Source organism: Centruroides sculpturatus, unplaced genomic scaffold, assembly GCF_000671375.1.
Source record: "Centruroides sculpturatus isolate CEXI.00-Female unplaced genomic scaffold, Cexi_2.0 scaffold112, whole genome shotgun sequence".
Classification (NCBI taxonomy): domain Eukaryota; kingdom Metazoa; phylum Arthropoda; class Arachnida; order Scorpiones; family Buthidae; genus Centruroides; species Centruroides sculpturatus.
This window is the reverse complement of record NW_019384367.1, coordinates 265,179-285,579: the sequence shown is the minus strand read 5'-3', so window position 1 is coordinate 285,579 and position 20,401 is coordinate 265,179. Positions and strand designations below refer to the sequence as shown.

General features: G+C 26.8%; 1 protein-coding gene and 1 long non-coding RNA gene across 2 annotated transcripts; both read right to left on the bottom strand.

Annotated features, from left to right (window-relative positions):
* Window positions 1-3,153: 3,153 nt before the first annotated feature.
* LOC111612704 (COMM domain-containing protein 2-like) lies at window positions 3,154-4,258 on the bottom strand. Its single transcript, XM_023353948.1, has one exon. The coding sequence runs from the start codon at window positions 4,132-4,134 to the stop codon at window positions 3,535-3,537; it is 600 nt and encodes a 199-aa protein (XP_023209716.1). The 5' UTR covers window positions 4,135-4,258; the 3' UTR covers window positions 3,154-3,534.
* A 7,328-nt stretch (window positions 4,259-11,586) lies between these two features.
* Window positions 11,587-19,180, bottom strand: LOC111612836. The gene is made up of 4 exons (XR_002754682.1): window positions 19,092-19,180; window positions 12,316-12,541; window positions 12,138-12,237; window positions 11,587-11,708 (listed from the first exon to the last, which is right to left on the bottom strand). It is a non-coding gene; the product is annotated as an uncharacterized LOC111612836 (long non-coding RNA).
* Window positions 19,181-20,401: the final 1,221 nt, after the last annotated feature.

Genomic DNA, 20,401 nt, shown 5'->3' with positions numbered 1-20,401 from the left:
ACAAATGGGGGTTTAATTTAGATGAAACATTCATTTATTGGAAAAGAATGCTGAACAAAAGCTTTATTTCCATACAGAAGCAGGCTAAAGGAAATAAAGCATTGCAAGGACAAATTTAAATTCATATCTATTATCAATGTGTATGATGATTACATTCTTAAATGTCTTTTCATTTACCATTCTGAGAACCCTGTGCACTAAAGAGTGTAAACAAAATAGCACTTCCTGTTGTTTATTAGTCACATTAAAACACATGAAACACCTGAGTGATTTTCACCATGTATATGGAAAATTATATTATCCAAATGTCCTAAAGTAATGCTTGTATATAGGTTGTTCTTTTGCATATACTTATTATTAACAATTGTTCTGCACATCCCAACTATCTTACAGTATGGAATCAAGTACAAGTACAGTAGTTTTTATGCTGCTGAATATGACTTCGTTGTTGCAACTACTAGACCAAGGTCTGATAACAACAATAAAGACATATGCAACAGAGTACAAAGCAGCAACTACAGAAAAACAAGTAGCAGTCTGCTCATTTTTCCATAGTTGCTTGCCACTTTAGTATCTCAGTTTGAAACCAGACCAGCCTATTCAACCACTAATTGCTGTATTTGGAATTGAAGGTCACTATGCAACTGCTTTGTACTCTGCTACCTGCAAAGAAAAGAATCTTGAAGCTACAGAAATAGAACTGAAAAGATTAAATAAAGACTTACCATATCAAAATCTTATGCATTTCCTTGTCAGTGCTATTGACAAAAACAGAGAAACATATCTACAAGACAGAACTACAATATAAAAATGGCTATTGAAAATCTGGGAAATGCTTTTGACAGACTGATGTGTGTAACAAGAAATAGTATATGGAGAAAATTGTCTTCAAATAGTGCATGAATTTAAAGGTTTTGAATCCACCATCAAAGGAAAGCAAATGGCTATTGTTGGTTTGGTCAGAGGGCTGGTTGCAACAAAGTTGACAAGGATAATGTCCAAATCTTATGAGGAAACCTCACAGTTGAAGAACTATTGCAGTTTTTTTCAACCTTTTTCTAATAGGTGGCTACCAACTTGATAATTTTTTCTTGTGGCATCTCTATCTTTGTCAATATAGTTATTGCACTTTCCAAGAAGTATTATGAAGCTACTCTACAGTATATTTTGCAGCATCCTTGAAGTGTTGTGGCACCCTGGTTGCAAACTATTGAACTAATGCAGGACGAAAGAATACAAACACAAAGAGAACATGACAAGGTCCTAAAGATAAAATAGAGCAAGATTTTATGAGTAGACAGTTATACAAATTATTTGCTTCAGTGGACAATGCATGCATGTTGACAGCTTTACTAAATGCATAAAGTTAAATTTGTAATCTCTCAAAGTAATCATCACCCTCCACAAAAGTTGTTTTATTAACAAAAGTTCTACACTTTTAATTATTTCAGGATGCATTTTGGGAGAGACATTACTTCACTCCCCTCTTCAGCCTGTTATGACAGAATACAGATGTAATGGTGGGATACTGAAAGCATGTAAAGAAAAAATGTTTATAGTAGTTCTGTTAATAAGTAATTTCACCTTTACATGTTTTTAATATCCACCATTAAATTTGTATTCTGTCATAATACACCAAAGAGGGGAGTGAAGTAATGTCTCTCCCAAAATACTTAAAATTGTAGAAAACTTTAAAACTTTTTGTTAATAAAATAATTATTAACACTAAAATTTAAAAGTCTCATCATTGATGTATGAGAAGTCATAAAACACTTAATAATTATTCTTCTTTACACTCAATTCTTGCTTGTTTTATTGTAAAAGATCAGATGCATATTCCTTTTCATTCTTTTGATAATATTTAAAATATCAATAACTTTATCATGGCTTCTTGTAATATTTACCAAAATGAAATCCCATTTTCTAACTGGCTCACAAACATAATGTTAAGATATTACTAAACTAGTATCTTCTCATCTCAATATTCAGTTATCTGCACTGTCAACATTTCATCTCTTTCAGATAATGGTAAAGGAATTATCAATTTATGACACACCAACAAGATTCAAAATAATGTTTTTAAATCTGGTAGGTATGTCATAAATTATTCAATATTCCAAAATAAATGCTTTTTATATCAGGATTGATGGTAGAACTGAAGTAGGTCTATAAATCAGGCCAAAAACATTTTGTTCCATTAATAAACAATTTTGCTGGATAGTTATTTTTTGATATTTGCAATTGCTTTCAGTTTTGTTTTCTTGCTGAAAACTAATCAATGAAAGGTTTCATCAAATACCCCAAAAACATACTCCATAGTGTAGACAGCCTTATATCCATATGTCCTGGGAGGTGATGTACTAAAGATAAACTTATAAATCTTCTTTAGATTAGTGCTCCCTAATGAGCTGCTGTTCTAAAATTGCTGCTGACAGTGCTCATTTAAATGGACTTCTCTACTAACTAGCGCTCTGTTAACAAGAGTCCTACCAATGTAAAACATGGGAATAAATCAGAAACATAAGAGAGTGCGCTTGTAAAAAAATTGCTTCCTTACCCAGTGTTCTATTAAGTGGACTCAACTGTACAATAGAGACTGCAAAAATTCAAAATAATTTTTTAGTGCTCTATTTTAAATTCTATTTTCTGCAAATGTTAATTTTAGGTTTCGTAACCCACTATCCCACATCATTTCTGTTATGTGGATTGTTCAATCATTTTAAACAACTTGAAGGTTGTTTAAATTGACTGAAAATTTAAAGGTGTTATTTTATCTTATCTCAGAAACATCTGTTATCAAATTTAATAAGTTTGTCAATATAATAAATTTTTTCTGGAAAAGTAAGAGTAACATTGTTAGTTGTGGCTAGGACTATTTCCAGATTTTGTTTCTTATATAGTAAACAAGCTGTTTTGGACTTTTAGAAGTTTCAATATTAACAATCAACAATGATGTCAGACAAAGTAATTATAAATTTATCACTGCACAGTTTTCATGAAGAATATTGTTTTATGAATATATTACATCATTTTATTTAATTAATGATGAGCAAAAAATAAAAATTGAAAATAACTGAAATAAAATTACTTTTAATTTATTGTTTTAAACCAATAATTTTAAATTTATGATATTAATAATTGTATCATCAAAAAAAAACAAAAAATAATTACAAAATATTCCATTTGCATTATAGATCAAACCAGAATTCAAAATTACCTAATTACAAAACAATTGATCAAAAATGCATGTTATAAATAGGATATGTAAACTCTACTTGTCTTTTAATCTTTTGCAGATATTACATGTTAAATAATTTTAAAACATATACAGTATAGTTATGTTTCATAGGAATGCCATAGTTTTAAACCAAGTAATTTAAACATCATTTGATTCTCAGTAAATTAAACTTAAAATGGAATTGAAAAATGCAGTAATTTAGTTCTTAATCAACACATATTATTTAATATTGTGGAATATATTTTAATTAAATATATTAAATTAACCCAAACAAATATTAAAAATATTTCCACAATTCATTTAATATGTCTCATGATTCTTCTGCAATGTTGTAATTTCGATTCTTTCAGTGCTTGATCCAACACTTCAGTCATATGAATCAAATTAACCGGATCTATCTGAAGAAGGAATGATTTAACTTTCTCGTCTTGTATTAATTCTAATTTCAACATAATTAATGGAGTCGTCTGATGTCTGAGAGAGCGCGTGGCCAACTGAACATCCAATCTCCACTTCAGATTATGATAATGTGGATAAGCAGTGCTTAATCCTGATAATTCCTTTCTCACATCATTCCTCCTGCTAGAATGAAACTGCATTATTTCTTCTTGAATGATTTCTGGCAAATCAATTGATATCATTGAATCCTTTAATTCCAAATCACTTAGACCCATCTTAACTGCTTCTGTAATTAAATACATAATACCTTCTATGGCATGTTGCACCATTTCTGCATCAACTCTTAATTTCTGTGCTGCTGTCTGATATAATTTTGGATTTGATCCTTTCTGAAGAAACTCTATTGATAATTTACAAAATTCTCTCATGACTGCACTATCCAAATTATTTAAAAATTTTAAATGTTCTTTATGTTGATCATCTAATACTAACAACATGGTTAAGTCTTACTTTAGCCACTAAAATTCACTTAAAACTTCGATTACAAGGCAGAAATACACCCACGTGATAAAACACTCCTATTATTGACATCCGAACGAATTTTAATTGTATCCGATAAAATGATTGGCTGAAATGAAACTACGTCATCGCATTCTTCCAATTGGATAGAGCTTTATTGTTAAGCGTATAGTAACGTCACTTCCGATATGAAATATTGTTTAAAATACATTTTATAAATAATATTAAATTATTATTTAATTAACATATATATGAAATAAAATGTGCTTATATTTAATGTAACTTAATAAATAAAATATAAATAAATTTGATTACCGTAATAAATATATATATATTCTTGCCGATAGATGGCGAAACATTAGTCGTTTGTCATTTGGAAGTCTATCTTGGTTTTAACTTTTAAAAAATAAAAGTTATTTTAATATTAAATGCAAGCATTAATTTATATTTTAGTTAATTAAAATACTTAATTATTAAGTTTAAACATTTAAATTTATAAACTTATATAAATCGTAAAGAATTAAAAAAATATTTATTCAAACTTTAATGACACAATATAATTTCAAAAATCTTGACCAATCAGTCACTTTTAATTTTGAAACTAAGCTCTATATTGGTTAACTTAAATTTTTAAATATTTAAAACATATACTTTAATTGGCTAACGTATTGTAATTTTAATTTTTTGACTAATACACGAAAAAAATAATATGAAATATATTTATCGATTGAGTTTCTATACATAAATTTTTAAAGAAATTGTTGAAATTCTATTTATAAATCGGTTTTGAAAAATCATATCCGGTTTAGAAGTATGGCGAATGGAAAAACAATCACATTTTTTAAAGTTAGCCACAAAATTCCTTCAGTTTGAAACAGAGGGTCGACACCTGAAATTAACTTAGATACGAATTCTTTCCAATCTGCCAAAAAACATATTTGACAAGATAAGATTTCAAGAAAAGAATTCGTGGAAGGGAATTCCTTATTCAACTCATGAGGGTATTCCTAACATACGGAAAATCATGAGAAGTATGTGAAGCTGACTACTCTCTTTTTAGTAAGGGGAGAAAAATGGGGAATAGAAAAAGGGAAATAATGTTTCTCGGTGGAGAAAGAGATCATTTATTTTCCTTGAACAGGTTAAAAGGAAAAATCCACAGTTGGAAGAAGATAGATAAATGGACTTTTCTACTCCAAAACTTACATTGGGTTTAGATACTACTTTCTGGATATTTCTCCATTATGTAAAGAAACCATTCCAAAAGCTTTACTAAAACTTAAATTATTAAACTAATTTATTTATTTTTAAAATATATTAAAAAATAAATAGATTTATAAAGTTAAAAACCAAATTTATTTTATAAATTATACAAATGTTCCGGTATTACATTTTTTTCCTTGTAAATATGGGGTAAATTGGGTTGAATATTAAAAATTAAACCCTAATTTATAATTTAAAAATTTTTTATTAATTTTAATAGATAAATATGCGTTAAATAAGTAATTTATTTTATTAAAAGAGTTATAAAGCTGGAAGATTTTATTACCTTGAAGAGATGAAGATGAGATCAGAGTGAAGTGCCAAACAATTGCCCTAGAAACAAAAGAAGAAAAAAGATTGAAGGGGGTACCACCCATGTAGATAGTTTACTGTGGGATATTTGTTATACGTTATTACACTTTGTTGTTAGTCTTTCTAATGGTAGAGAGAAAGAAGATATACTTTACTCTATTTTCTGGAGACTGTCTATAGAAGAAGATGGAGACATATATCAACTGTCTTTACAAACGGGTTTGTCTTTTATCTCACTTTGTCCATCTCTTCGGGAAAGATCTTTTATTTCTTTTCGAATCACAGAATTCTTTTTTCTTCATTTATGATGACAACTATTTTTCATGTTGACGAACAATTGCAGCGATTTTGAAGTAGTATAAAGGATCGACAACTTACAAACGCAATAAATTTTTATCGAGGCACATATATCTATCTCTATTTAATGTGTATATATATGTGTGCGCGCTTGTGTTTGTGTGTATAAAGTAGGAATATATGAGCAAAGTTTTAAGACTTGCTAAATTAAATTTAGTAGAGACTGTTGATAAATGATCTAATTTAGGTAAACAAACAAGAAGCCATTTTGTGTGACATACTACACTATGTCAACATACTGTTATTGTTTGAAGGTTTCTCAAATTAACTAGTTGTTGCCTAAAATAGCCATTTAAGTATTCGGTGACACTTAATTTGTTTTGTGACAAAAACTAAACATTTACAGATACTTTATCTCTCTTTTGTACTTTTTAATAAACGTGTTTACTATAATGACGACTTAATTCGACTTCTAATCAAATTTCTAATGTATTTTTAGAAATAATATAATGGTATTTTTTTTAAAAAAATCAATCTATAATTTAAAAGAATTTAAGAATTTTATAATGCGTTTTTGAAGGAGGGGATGGGGAGTTTTTATCATTAAATCTCACTTGTACATATGGTAGAATCATTACAAATTTCACTCATTAAAATTCTATTAAATCTATTTATAACATTCTTTTTTAGAAGAAATCTATTTTAAGTTCTTTATATGTGAATTTTGCTAAATATTTTTGTTAAATATCTAATCAAAAAGCTAAAAAAAATCGATTATATACTTTAAGAAATTTTTAAAAAATGTAAAGAAACTTATTTCTCTATAAAATATTTTAAATGGAAATTAAACTAAGTAAAAAACAAGCAGAATTAATGGCGAATAAAACAAGTTTTGCTATAAAATTAAAAAAAAGAAAAAAGATCTATTAAAAAAATTTTAAAGTTTTCGTTTACATTAGACAATATTTTGGTTAGATCGATAATAACTAAGTACTATATTCCATATCATTATAGTTTTGAAGGGTCTCTAAAAGTTGATGCACGATATCAAAACCTTTCATTACAAGATAAGTGAGGTTAAAAGATCGGTTTACTAGGTTATCGGAAAACCAATTTAAACTGACAAATGAACCAACCATACTGGAAATTTCTCTCGATCGGTTTTTCTTCAAGATCATTGCTTTATATATATATATATGTGTGTGTGTGTGTGTGTGTGCATATATAAAGCTTACATATAAATATTTTTAAAGGGAAGGGGATAAAAACCTTGACTGGTGTTAATTGCAATGTAACGAACGGATTATTCTAATGTACTTTAACTCGAAATTGATGGCTAGGTGTTAACTTTACGAGCCATTGTGAGAAAAGATTGTTCTTTACACCGGATTACGGGTTAATTTTATGTGTAGTCTATATTGATTGCTTCATAATTTCGTGTTTATCACGTTACATAGTACATTTTACGTCTCTTTAATGAAAGATTTTTAATCTCGTTTTATTAGCGAAGAGTGTGTATGTGTGTGTAATCCGAGCTGTAAAAATTAATATAAGTTTTAATTATGACTTGATAGTTTGTAATTATTTAAAATTTATCGTTTTTTACACGTTATTCGATAATGGTTTTTCGCGTTTAATTTTATACTGTAAATAAAAAGAAAATTATTCTTTCTAAATACAAATTAATACAATTGCGGATATAAAATTTATACATATTTTTTATTACTTTACTGTGTATTTTACTTAATTTATATTTTTTCTTCACGTTTTTATTTAATATAAATGAATGCAATTGAAGGTATAAAATTTATACATATGTTTTATGTTTTATACTTTACTTCAATGTATATTTTATATTATAAATAAGAAGAAAATAATTCTTTATAAATATAGATTAATGCAATTGACGATAAAAAACTTATAAATATTTTTGATAGGAATAATAAATTTTTTCTTGTACAGAAAAAAATGTAGTTTGATCACGCAATATTCGTGACACCATGAAACATATTCGTGTGAAGTGTCGGATATCTACGAAATAAAATTTTGATTACTTTTTTACGATTTACATTTTTTATTAATTTATTTTGTCGATTAACAATATATTTGATTTACCGAAGACAAAATAAAAGCACGTATCAAATGGATAGAATTTACCAGAACCACTTCTGATGGATCATTCTTAAAAGGATAAGATGTTGGATGTTTCGTGTCAAGCATCTTGCTATAGACGATGAAACTGGATGAAAGATAAGTCTACTATCTATCATAAAATATATACTGATCTAGTATATTTTCTTTGCGGAATATAAATATAAAATTATATTCTGTGGGTGTAACTAAACTATACATTTCTTTATGATTTAACTACTAAGTTTGGTATAAAATAAAGAAATATATGTTTTAGTTTTATCAACAGAATAAATTATATACAAATATAATTTTATGTTTACATTTTCTAAAGAAAAATAATTTAAGAAATCGAAAAATGCTTTATTCTTTTGAAGAAAAACAAACATTTCTTTATTATTTAAATGTTAGGTTTTATCTAAAAATAGTTGAATTTGATCTACAGGAATATGTGCTATGACACTATGTAGACAATGTATACAAGACTAGTTACAAAGATAATAATTATAATAGAAGCTGGCACAAACTATTATAAGGGTTAAATTTCTGTCTTATGCTTTATTACGTAAAACTTTACAAAAATTATTCAAAATGAGATCAAGAGAGGTCTCATTTTGAATATTTTTTGTGGAGTTTGTAAATAAGTTATTAATTAATTTGTTCAAACAAATTATTTAAAATCGTTTGTCAAGCGATTCATATTGTTAGCTTAGTTTTGGGCCATTCTATTTTCAATAGAAGATAAAAATCTCTCGACCTTTATAACAAATTCCTTAGATATGCATTATATGAGACTAGTACTGTACCATATAATATACTTATCACAGTGAAAAGATTATCAGAATTTTAAAAGATTATATTATTATCAAAAATTAATAAGATGGCAATTGTTTGTGCTTCAGCTGAAATTTCATTTTTCTTATACCATTCTATAAAATTATTCCCTTGCCAGTAGCGAGAAAACATCTATCTTTATATCACAGTTTGGCAATAACACTTCTATCGAATAGTTTTTCAACTTTCTTAAGTGGATTCTCTTTAATCCCGCCTGTAATAAAATTCCCGAAAGGTTCACACTACTGAACGTAACCTACTTTTGTGCAGGCGGATCAGAATTCAATCAGCGGGATCTATTGTATAAATGACTTCTTTGATCTATTTTAGTGGGGATTTCTGGATTAGAAGACCTGATGAACTTTCTTATAAAAATGCCACTTCTGGTCGAGTTAATGATATCGAGTTAAAGAGAATGTAACCGTAGATTTAGTACATAAAATTAAATATACTGTATATGTATATATTTTGAGTGGAAATTTAAACTTAACATTCTTGACCGTCTTTTAAAGTAAGAGGTTAGAAGATTTACACGCTTTGCCGTTGAGTTTGGCCACTATCGATCTCTTCTAAGCAATGGCAGGAAATTAATGAACACTCTGCCGAAACACTGTAATGTAGGATGGAAGAGGATATATTAAAGTTTACAAGGGCGTGAAGTAGAGCTCTTTTCGTGCTTGTTAATCAACGGATATTAGAAGTTCTGTTCCTTAAAGCTCGACTGGTCTGGTTTCATATCGATTGTTTCGAAGCAATGACTCGAGAATATCGATGAGTTCGAGTACTGATGCCTGACTTATCTTCAATATCATTATTAAGATATCGAGAAAAATATATATAATCTCTTATTTTCTTGATCCTATACAGAAATTTCTTATTAAATTATCTGTTTTCCTTATAAAAAAAATTCTAACTAAAACATATAAATCAATTTGACTCAAAGTGAATGCTTTCAATTAAAGCAACTCTAGAAGAATGTTTAATATTTTTAAATAAAGAAATCAAACATTATATAAGAATAATTTTGTACAAAACATCACGAAGCTTTGGTGCTTAAAGGAAATTTATGAGATATACGATCCGTGATTAACTGGAATGGGTGTAGTTGCTTTAATCATGTCGCATAGCTTTGTGGTTTGGACATAAATTGCTTTTGCTTCGATTGCTCACTTCATAATATAATTCAGGAGTCTTTCGGAAGAGAAAAATTTGTTTAACTATTTCAGAACAACGCCGATGGCATTCATCTGAAAAGCAAACGTCGCTTCGTAGTATTTCTTTCCTTGACTTCTTTTCTCTGCTTGACCATCTTTCTCTTCTCAGATCCAGTTCTAATCCAGCCGAGTCAATATTTGTGAAACCATCAAACGAAGTAAGAATGAAAACATTATTTATCCAACCAGTAAATACATTCTTATGCCTGTCAACAGAAACTTTCGATCTATAAGTGGTCGGAAATCCTTATCCAAATATACTTCTAAAATCTCGAAGCTTTGCTCCGTTTTTTTTAAATATATTTACTGACGTCGCCTACGTCATTTATTTGATAATTACCACTGATGGTAATTAAATTACCCGTTTAAATTTGAATTATCCAATCAACTTTATTTTCTTATCTGATGTTTTTGTCAATTTAGTAAAATGCTGCAGCAATTATTATATTAACAAATGAGAAAAGATCAAAAATATTAATTTAATTCGCTTCAATCTTTGATTATATTTTAATATATGTTGAAATGTTATCAAATATAGTTTAGTTTCTATGAGAATTAGATCATAAACAACTTATTTAATCATTCATGATGGGAATTTAACAATTTCTTCTTTCATTTAGTATCAACAATGGTGCCAAGATTTGTGGAGTTTCATCATATTTTTTTTAAACTTATGAAAATATAAAATATTTATCACATAATAAAATATTATACAGAAAACTTTCAGGGGTTTCATTTTAAAATATTAAAATTAAAGAATTATTTTAAGTAGTTTCAAATTTCTATGGCTTTAACGCTTAAATTATTCGCATTTCACAACTGAAAGCAAGTAGAGAACTAAAATAACGTTAGATAAATTATTTCTCAGTAACGTTATTTTGGTTCTTTGCTTCCGCTTGCGAAATGCAAATAATTTGAACGTTACAGCAATTTAAACATCCGGAAACTAATTTAAAAAAAAAATTCTTTAAGTTGATTCTACTTTATAAATTTTTAAATTCGAATAATTCAAAATTTAAAAGCTAAATTTTATATTTATAAGCAATACTAACTACTTTATTTATATATTAATGAATTAAAATGTATAATTTATTCTATCATTCTATATTTAGCCATTGAAATATTGATTTATAAATTGAAAAATAGCGAAATGAAATGACTTGATACATCAAGTAATTATTATTATTTTTTTCTTCTCTTTTGCTTTTAATTACGCGATTTTAGTGTGAAAGGTAAACTTTAAAAAACATACAAATCAATATTATCAACATCTAGAAGTTAATTTAATTAAAAGAGAAAAGTAATTTTTTGATGGATTTGATGTTGTTTTTTTTTACTTTTTTATTGAAAACCTTTCAAATCATTCAAAATAATTTCGTTTACTTTTGAAAAATCTTCCAGAAGAGAAGACATTGAAGTGAGATACTGAGAGCGAACAATGAAGATTATCGCATTTCTCTCGAGAGGGTTCTTTGTTTCTTCTTCAATATTTTGTTTTTCTCCTTCATTGAAATAGAAAATAAATAAAAGTAGATAACCCACCCGTTCACTTATGCAAAAGATTTATAAATCAGTCGCACGCTTCAATAATTATCAATTCTTAAAAAAGAAAATCAAAATTTTTATTTCTTTTTTTATAACTAAACTTCTAAAGTTTTCTATAAAAAAAATATTTCTCGCTTCGATGATATGAATTTTAAAATAATAAAAGAAAATAAAACTTCGAATATTAATTTTTTTTTAAATTAAAATTTTACTCTTCAAAACCAACTTTAGATGCTAATTTAATTGAAAAATTTTGTTTTAAATATTAAATTAAATTTAGATTTAATTTTATAATTTTTAAATTTATATAAATGATGGAAATTATGTTAAAAAATGATAATGATTTTAGCTTTGTTTGTATATTAATTATCACAAAAGTTACTTACTTGAAGTAGTAGTTAATAAGATTGTCTCAGAAAATGACTTCTGCAGCCTCAAAATGGGAATGGGGAATAATTTGCCAATTACTCACGTTTCAATTGTCAGCTTAAACAATTTCAATTCTGTTCGACTAACTTCTTTAAACAACATACTTAGCGTTTATTTTATCGATAACTAACTTACCTAGAGAAATGGAGTTGAGTTGTTGTTTTAATCTCACCAAAGCTTGATGTCGCTAATTTATATGGTAATTCGACCACTCTACGTGGAAAACTGTGAATATATTTTTTTTTATATAAACTCCTCTTCGTCAAGAGCTGAAATCACATTAACCCTCCTTCTTTCCACCAGAAAGAAATGTATGGAGTGTTATTTAAAACTTCCAATTATCTCTAGGGACAAGCCAAACCTGAAAAAAAAATATAACCATTTTTAACAGAAATTAAGTTATTTTTTCCCATTTAATTTACTTATAATAATATGGACTTTATCCTAGTATTGAATTGATTTATTTACTTAATTTGATCTCCAAAATTTAAATTAACTAATGGGAGAATTTGTAACAAATATCGAAATGTGATTAAAGTAGTAGATTTTATTTCAAGTATTCAATTTAATTTAATTTTAATCATATATTATACTGCATGCTATTTGCTTAATTTTAATGAATAAAAGTAATCCCTGCATTATTTTTGTTGTTTTGTTTATACGTTCGTTCATTCGTTTGTCTGTTTGTCAGTCTACAAAATTCATAAAAATAAAAATAACTGGTAAATATGTAATTTTCAAGCACGTATCTTGGATAATTGTAATAAAATATGGCAAATTCAGCAGATATAAAAAATAAAATTACACTTTTCTTGAAGTTAAAAGAGCTGAAATTCTGCATTTAGTTAATATATTTGATTTATTTATGCAAAAGTATATCTCGAAAGGTATAACACAACATACAGAGCCTAATATTAAAATGCTGTTATTATACTATTGCTTGTACAATTAAATTTTCCTTATACAGTATAAAGCTTGTGAATACTTCTTCACAGTTTAATTATTCTATACACTTCAATAAGCATAAAAAAAGTCTTTATAAAAAATAACCATATATAACTTATACATTCTTGAGAAGGGAACATAAAAAATTTTTTAAGTTAAACCACTATAGTGATAGGTTAAAACTATTAATAGGTTAAGCAATAATAATGGAGTAATAAACTCGAATTAAATTAACCAAAGCTGTCGTTTAATGTAATTAAATTGTTACGGATTCTAGACGTAAATTAAAATTAAAATGATCCCATTATATAGCTATAATAAGACACTATAAACAGTAACTATCGTTAAGATAGCTATCGTAAATTAAGCAACAATAGTGAAAATATGAGCTAAAGGCTAGAGATGACATATGCTGATATATAGTATAGCAGTAAAGAATATATACAGCTGGAACGTTTCCGCAGATTTTAATCAGAAAAACACTCGTTAATTTTCCCTTCATTATTCAACTTAACAGGAGTAAGAAGTACAGTCATTCTTTTGTTTACGGTTAGCAGTAATTAAGAAATTTAATTAACAAGCTCTATTTTTTGAAGTAAATTAAATTCTTTTTCTATTCGTATTTCTTTTTTTCTCCTCCTTCCCTATTCCAAGTTTTAATGCCGAATTATTTTTAATAATGTTTTCCCATTTTATGAAAAATAATTGACAAAAATTAGAATATGTTTTTATTAAAATTTTAATTTTTTAAACATTAAAAAGTTACAACTAGCTATTTTAATTTTAATTAATTCTTAAATTTAAGTTAGTATTGAATTAATGAATAAAATATAAGATTGTATATTTTTTTTAAATTATGAAAAATTCGTTTTATTTTTAAATTAATGTATGGAAAAATTAAATAAATTAAACTCTTGCAAAACTTTGTGTAATTTTCAATTAATCCGTATCGGTTAATTTAAAATTTAAAAAAATAATGCCGTTTTTTTCTTTAATTAATCCTTATTGGTCAATTTTAAATTTAAAAATAACAATACCGCACGCTCTTATTTGTAATTTTTTGAGTCACGCCCATTTATTATTTAACCAATAATCTCTATTTGCAACTATTTTTTTTTTTTTAATTTGAAATTTTGAATTCAAATTTTGAAATTGCCATTATTAATTCCTAAAGTATTAATTTTTAAAATTAACTTTAATAAACATTAGAATTTAATAGTTTTTTTTAAATAAATTTGTAATATCTTTATTGAAATTTAATTCTTAAATTTAGTCTTTTACAAAATCTTTAAAGAAAAGAACTCGCTGAATGAATACCGTGATCTAGTAGGAGCAAAGTTTGTATTTCAATCGGTTAGAATAGGAGGTATAGACTCTTCGCTAATATATGTTGTGCTTGTCAGAGCGTGATTTCATTGTACTCTATGTCATCCAGTGTACTGTCAGAGAAATTTCTATTAGATTATTCATAGAGTCAACCATGTGGCAAGAATACACTTTGCTGAATAAGCGAATTTTTAGTTGCAAATACATGTAAGAGAAAAATAACAATTGTATTTTTCAAGAAATCTGAATTTTTTTCTATAATAGAATCGATATTTATAAGCATGACATAAAAATTTTAAAGTTTAAACATTTAAAGACACTTGTACCGATATATTTATAACAAAGGTATATTTAATACTTCTACTTATAACTTTATACATTCTTTACCTAAAAATATAAAATACGGAGATATAAAAGTATGTTTAATATTTTAAATTTTATGAGTTAATTATGTATTTAACTATTATAAATCATGTTCAAAATTTGCTCACTTTATTACCATATTTTATATTTTCTAGGTAAATAATTTATAAAATTTTAAGTAAAAATATGATTCTCTGTTCAGTACATTTAGAGAAATGCATTATAACATAATGAAAAAAATTTCTCGCAGTAACAAACCATTTTCAAATCTGCATTTAAATCTATATATGACATACTTATGAAACATAGGTATTGCTATGCATTAAGTCAAATTTGATTAAGTTTTTTTTTTAATTTAATTCCAGAGAGTAATGCCAAAGTCAATAAAAATTCAGGCGAAACCTTCAAGATTTTTATTGATTTTTAATAACTTTTCCAAATGGAACATTAAAATTTAAATTAAGTCTATAATTAGATAGAGTTAATGATACCAAGAACAAGCCAGAGATCTAGAAAGAATAAAACAGCAGAATAACCACGATATAACGTTAAATTGCCTCATATTTGTCTACAAGATGTTATTTAAAGAAAGATAAAGAATCTGGGAAAGAGAAAACTCGCGATCCATAATTGAATTCCGTAATGTAATAATAAACAATATGTAAAATATTACTCTAAACATCCAATCTCGCATCGTGGTTTACTATATTAATAAGAACACAGATGAGGATGATTTTATCTCAATTCTTTAGCAGTATTCGAAAGGGGAGAATCTACAGTCCGCAGATGCTCTTAATCTCTAGTCTGCCTGCTTGCCAGGAAACAAGTCAATGATGCGTAGTGTCGAGATTACAGAGCCAAAGGAATTTTTCCCACCCGAGGATTTAGATAAGACTCAGTCTCTCTAAAGGATAAGGGATCGAATTGTAAAAGATGCCATAGTCAGACGGTGATTTCCAAGGTCATGCCATCTCGTCTGCTTCAAAAAAATAGAATTGACAGATATATCAATTTTGTACCAACATCTTACCACCAGTCTTTTTCCTGTAGTTGTTGGATATTAAAATTTCTAACGGATTTTTTTCTTTTTTCTTATTCTTCTTTTCCATAAGTTAGTTCTCTTCCATAAGAACAGGCAATTTTCGTCAAGCGGCTAAAATTAAAAATTTTGACGCAGGAAAAAGCGTTAACTCGTGTAAAGGGGGAGATTTTTCTATCCCACCTTCCTTATCCTCTCTCTCGCTCTCTCTCTTCCTCGTTCATATTCTATCCAGATATGAGTTTTAAGTTAGCAGCTGTTGGAAATTCAATTTCTGTATGGATACTACTTTGAACCAATAATCTTCAACATTTCTGTATTTCCAAAAAGAATTAAATATATTTTTCTCTAAAAAGGAATTACGACTTATTTTATACACTATTTCCGTTTAAATAAATAGATATTCTTGAATGTTTTGAACATATTTCGGTACAATAATTTGCATATATCCTTCTTTTTTTATTTACAAAACATTTACAAGTAACATAATGGATTTATAAAAGTTTATATTGTGGTTTTCTGCAATTTAATCTATATAAAAATGTTTATAAAGAGAAAACAAGTTTCTATATATTACTGTATATTTACTAGATATAATCGATTATTATTCTAACACGTAGAATAGAATAATCGATACACTTTATAGCATTATGTAATAAACGATTGTAATTTTTATATAAAATTATTAAGATTTCAATCAATAAACTTTCTTCTTTTCAATTTTAACAACTAGAGAAAGATCATTACTTGTTACAGAAACAACACTTTAAAAATAACATATAATATTGAAAATAAACACTAAAAACAATAAACTGTTATATATAATTCTTTTAAAATTTTGTATATATTAACTTCTATTCAAAAATTCCGAAGAACGATTTAAGAAAAAATAAAAAAAAACCATATATTATTTTAAAATTAGTTTGAAAATTTTTGACATGTAATCAAAAAGATTTATTGTTGTAGTAGAAAAATATACTTTATACATTTTTGATTCTATTTCTCTTCTTCTAGGTAATTAGCACGCAAACTTTTGTATCTCTATCATTTAGTAATAGAGTATCATTTTGTTTAATTATCACAAAATAATTTCTATTTTTTCATCATGGAAAAAAGATATTAAGTCTTGATGGTATGAATTAGTCATTAATTTTACAGAATATTTTTTTTTTTCCTTCTTCATTTTTGTGAAGAGGAAGTTACGCTAGAAAATATACTTTTTTTTAATTTTTTTAATTTTTTCTCTGATATAACTTCGCATATGACGTAACAAGGGTGTCTCTAATTATGACACTTGTCAAGCAAAATTAATTTAAATTTGATGTGTGACGCCGAGTAATTTTGACAGATTAATTTCCATTAAAAACTGACGGAAATATTTATGATTAGAAAACAATAATTTTAGCAAATTAAATTCGAGTCGAAAGGGATAAATTTTAGTTTAAGACGAAGGAGAGAAAATGATTTAAAAATAAATAAAATTACATAATGATATAAAAGCTTTTTTAAAAATTATTTTTACAACTTTTGGAATTAATTTTTTTTAAGTTAAAAATGTGTTTCGAGCTGACAAATTTATTTTGATTAATATTTTTGAATTTTAAATAAAAATAAGAGCGGTGTATGTATATATACGTGTGTGTGTGTATATATATACTTATATGCACACAAAAAAAAGGACCAGTTTAAGTACTCCATGAGATAAATTATCCTTAATTCCTATCAAGGGAATTAAAGGCGACAGAAAATTTTCATCATTTCCTCATTAGAATAAATAGGAAGAAATGAAGCTTTCAACATGGTTCCTGGTAATGAAGTTTAGCGTTCAGCACTTTGTCTTGACAAATGGTAGCCATTTACTTTTCTATGGAAATCAAGCAATAATGAGTACTGCTAATCGGGCGCCACCTGCTGGCCAAAATTAAAAGCAGAACAAGATCGCCAAGTCTCTCAGACAAAGCCCAAGTGTTTTTTTAGTTATTCTAAAAAAAAACTTTCCTTTCCCAAGACATTAAAAGTTCTCCAAACACATTTTTAAATGATAAGGTTTTAAAATAAACAAGAAATTTTTAATCTGTAAGATTCAGTAGAAGCAAAATGACGATAACACCGGAACTGGGCGTTCTGTTAAAGTAAAGATGGAAATTTTGAATGACGTTATCTACATCTTTTACGTTTGTAAAAACAAATCAAGACATTAGGTGCGCTGTAAAATATTACAGATTTTAAGATTCACATCAGTCATCTCACTTATTTGAGCATTCGGAAATCCGTTGCACACGTTCTATTTGTGTGATGAGAAGGAAGAAGTCACGATATCTCGTAAAATGTTAGTCACGCCATTTAGAATGACAGTCATGTTTTATAACTTTTAAACATTTTTATTAAAAAGAAAAAAAAAGTTATAATAAAATGTTTAGGTATGTCTTCAAAATTTTCATATGAAAGACTTGAATTTATTAGATTTTATTGCTAAAAGTAGGCCCTATATGTAAATTTTTTAAGATATGCACCTTCCTTTTAAAGCTTGTCATCTTAATGATTCTTTCGTTAAATTATTACGATAATATTTGGTAAAATATAGAACTTCTAACGTCTAGATTATCAAAAAATGTTTTCTTTTTGAATTAAAAATATAACAAGTAATTCGAGTAATTTCTTTTTTAATTTTGTATATGTAAAATTTAGTGATACGAGATGATAGTCTCGTGCTATCTCTATCAGTCTCATAAATTAAGTATTAACTTGAAAGAAATTCTATACAAATTGATAGATAGACAAATAAACACGATAAACAAACTAAAATTTCAATTTTCTAACTCTGTTTTCGCTTAAGATGCTGAGATGATCATAACATATGGAAAAGGATAATGTAATAGATGAGGAAGTGATGACTTTAATAATTTTATAATGTGCAAGAAGGCTGTATCCATTAATATCTTAAAACTTTAACTCTTTAGGTCTTTAATTTTCGACAAATCAAGCGGACACTCAAACAGCAGGATGAAGGAAATGAATATAAAATTGATATTAACGTACTTTTATATTTAATAAGCTTATAATTTAATATCTACATTAAAGAACAATTTTTTATCAATTAAATTATATTATATTTAAATAATTAAGTAAAAATTTTACACAAATTTCAATAAATCTTCGGCTACATTTTTCGAGTACTTATAATAAAAATAAACTAATTAAAATCATTAAATCAGCTCGAATTAAATATATTTATTACCTTTGTTTTCATTTCTTTGATAAATATTGTAATAACCAACAAATTGTAGTATTGTGAAAAGACAGGTGAAAGTTAATGCAGAGTTATTATCTAAAAAAAAAAGAAAATAATTATAAATTAAAATCCGAACTCATTTATTTTATTATTTATTTTATATTTTATGAGAAGTGATTTAAAAATAAATAGGAATGTATCTAATAATAAAAATTTTAAATATATTTTTTTTCCTTTAGAAAATAAATTTCAATATTAAACACTTTAAAGAGCGTGTAATAAAAATCGAAAAAGTGGAGGAAAAACGAGTTAAAAACCTAATTAGTCGCTTGTTCTTTAATTACTAGTAAATTCGGATGTTGTAAAATTTTCACATCATAGATCACAATTTTCTTTGGCTATCGGAATGTTGGAGAATCTGTAAGAGAATTGAACTTTTCTACTTGGCATCACAGCTAAAACCACTATAATTACCCCAAAAATTCGATCAATTCGGATATAGAAACATGCAAGGAAAGATATGGCTTGAATGCACATCACATCACATCCCATTCCATACATTCTAAGCAATAAAAAGTGTTTTTTATATCATATGTCACGCGTCTTTTGTGTTACGACCACTAATCTCACTGATGACGTTTTTCATTCATCCACGCTCTTTACTGTTAAAGAATATGGAATAGGATTTTCTTTGTTATTCGATCGATTGGAAGAAAGTTAAGTCGATTACCTGCTAGCTTCATTTTGAAATATCTTCAAGTCTCATTTCGGTTCTTACTATTGTCTCTTTGATGGAAACGAAGCCAATTCACTTGATGTCTTTAGCACTTAAAGGAGTTCTTTTTTTTTATTTTCTTTTTAATTGGGATGGTTCTTGAGATGTGAAACACAGTACGTAGCTTTGCAATACTTTGCTTGCATCATTTTACTGTTTTTATGGTATCGATCATTTCAAACACGATTAGATGTGCAAATAATTTGCAAGCTGGCTAGAAAATTTTCTAGAATAAATGCATGATTTAAAGAATATTTTTTCTTATTGAACTCTTACTAAAATGATTCGAGCACGGCACCTGTTATACTTTGGAGCAATCTGTTTGATTGTAAGATCATTCCCACACAGTATCAAGTGAAAAACTTGCAATCTCATCTACCAGATGACATCGTATACGAATTGCTTTCAGTTTTTTTTATTTTTATTTTTTTTTCTTTCTTCTATTAGAAGGAGTAGAAATTGAAAGATACACTTTGTAGGTTCTTTTCTTTAGAAATTTTTATTGCTACTAAAATGTTACTTTAACCAAGTTTACTTACTT

What these genes read in the sequence shown, in the direction of transcription:
- LOC111612704 (XM_023353948.1), bottom strand. Translation starts at nt 4,134, where the DNA reads ATGTTGTTAGTATTAGATGATCAACATAAAGAACATTTAAAATTTTTA.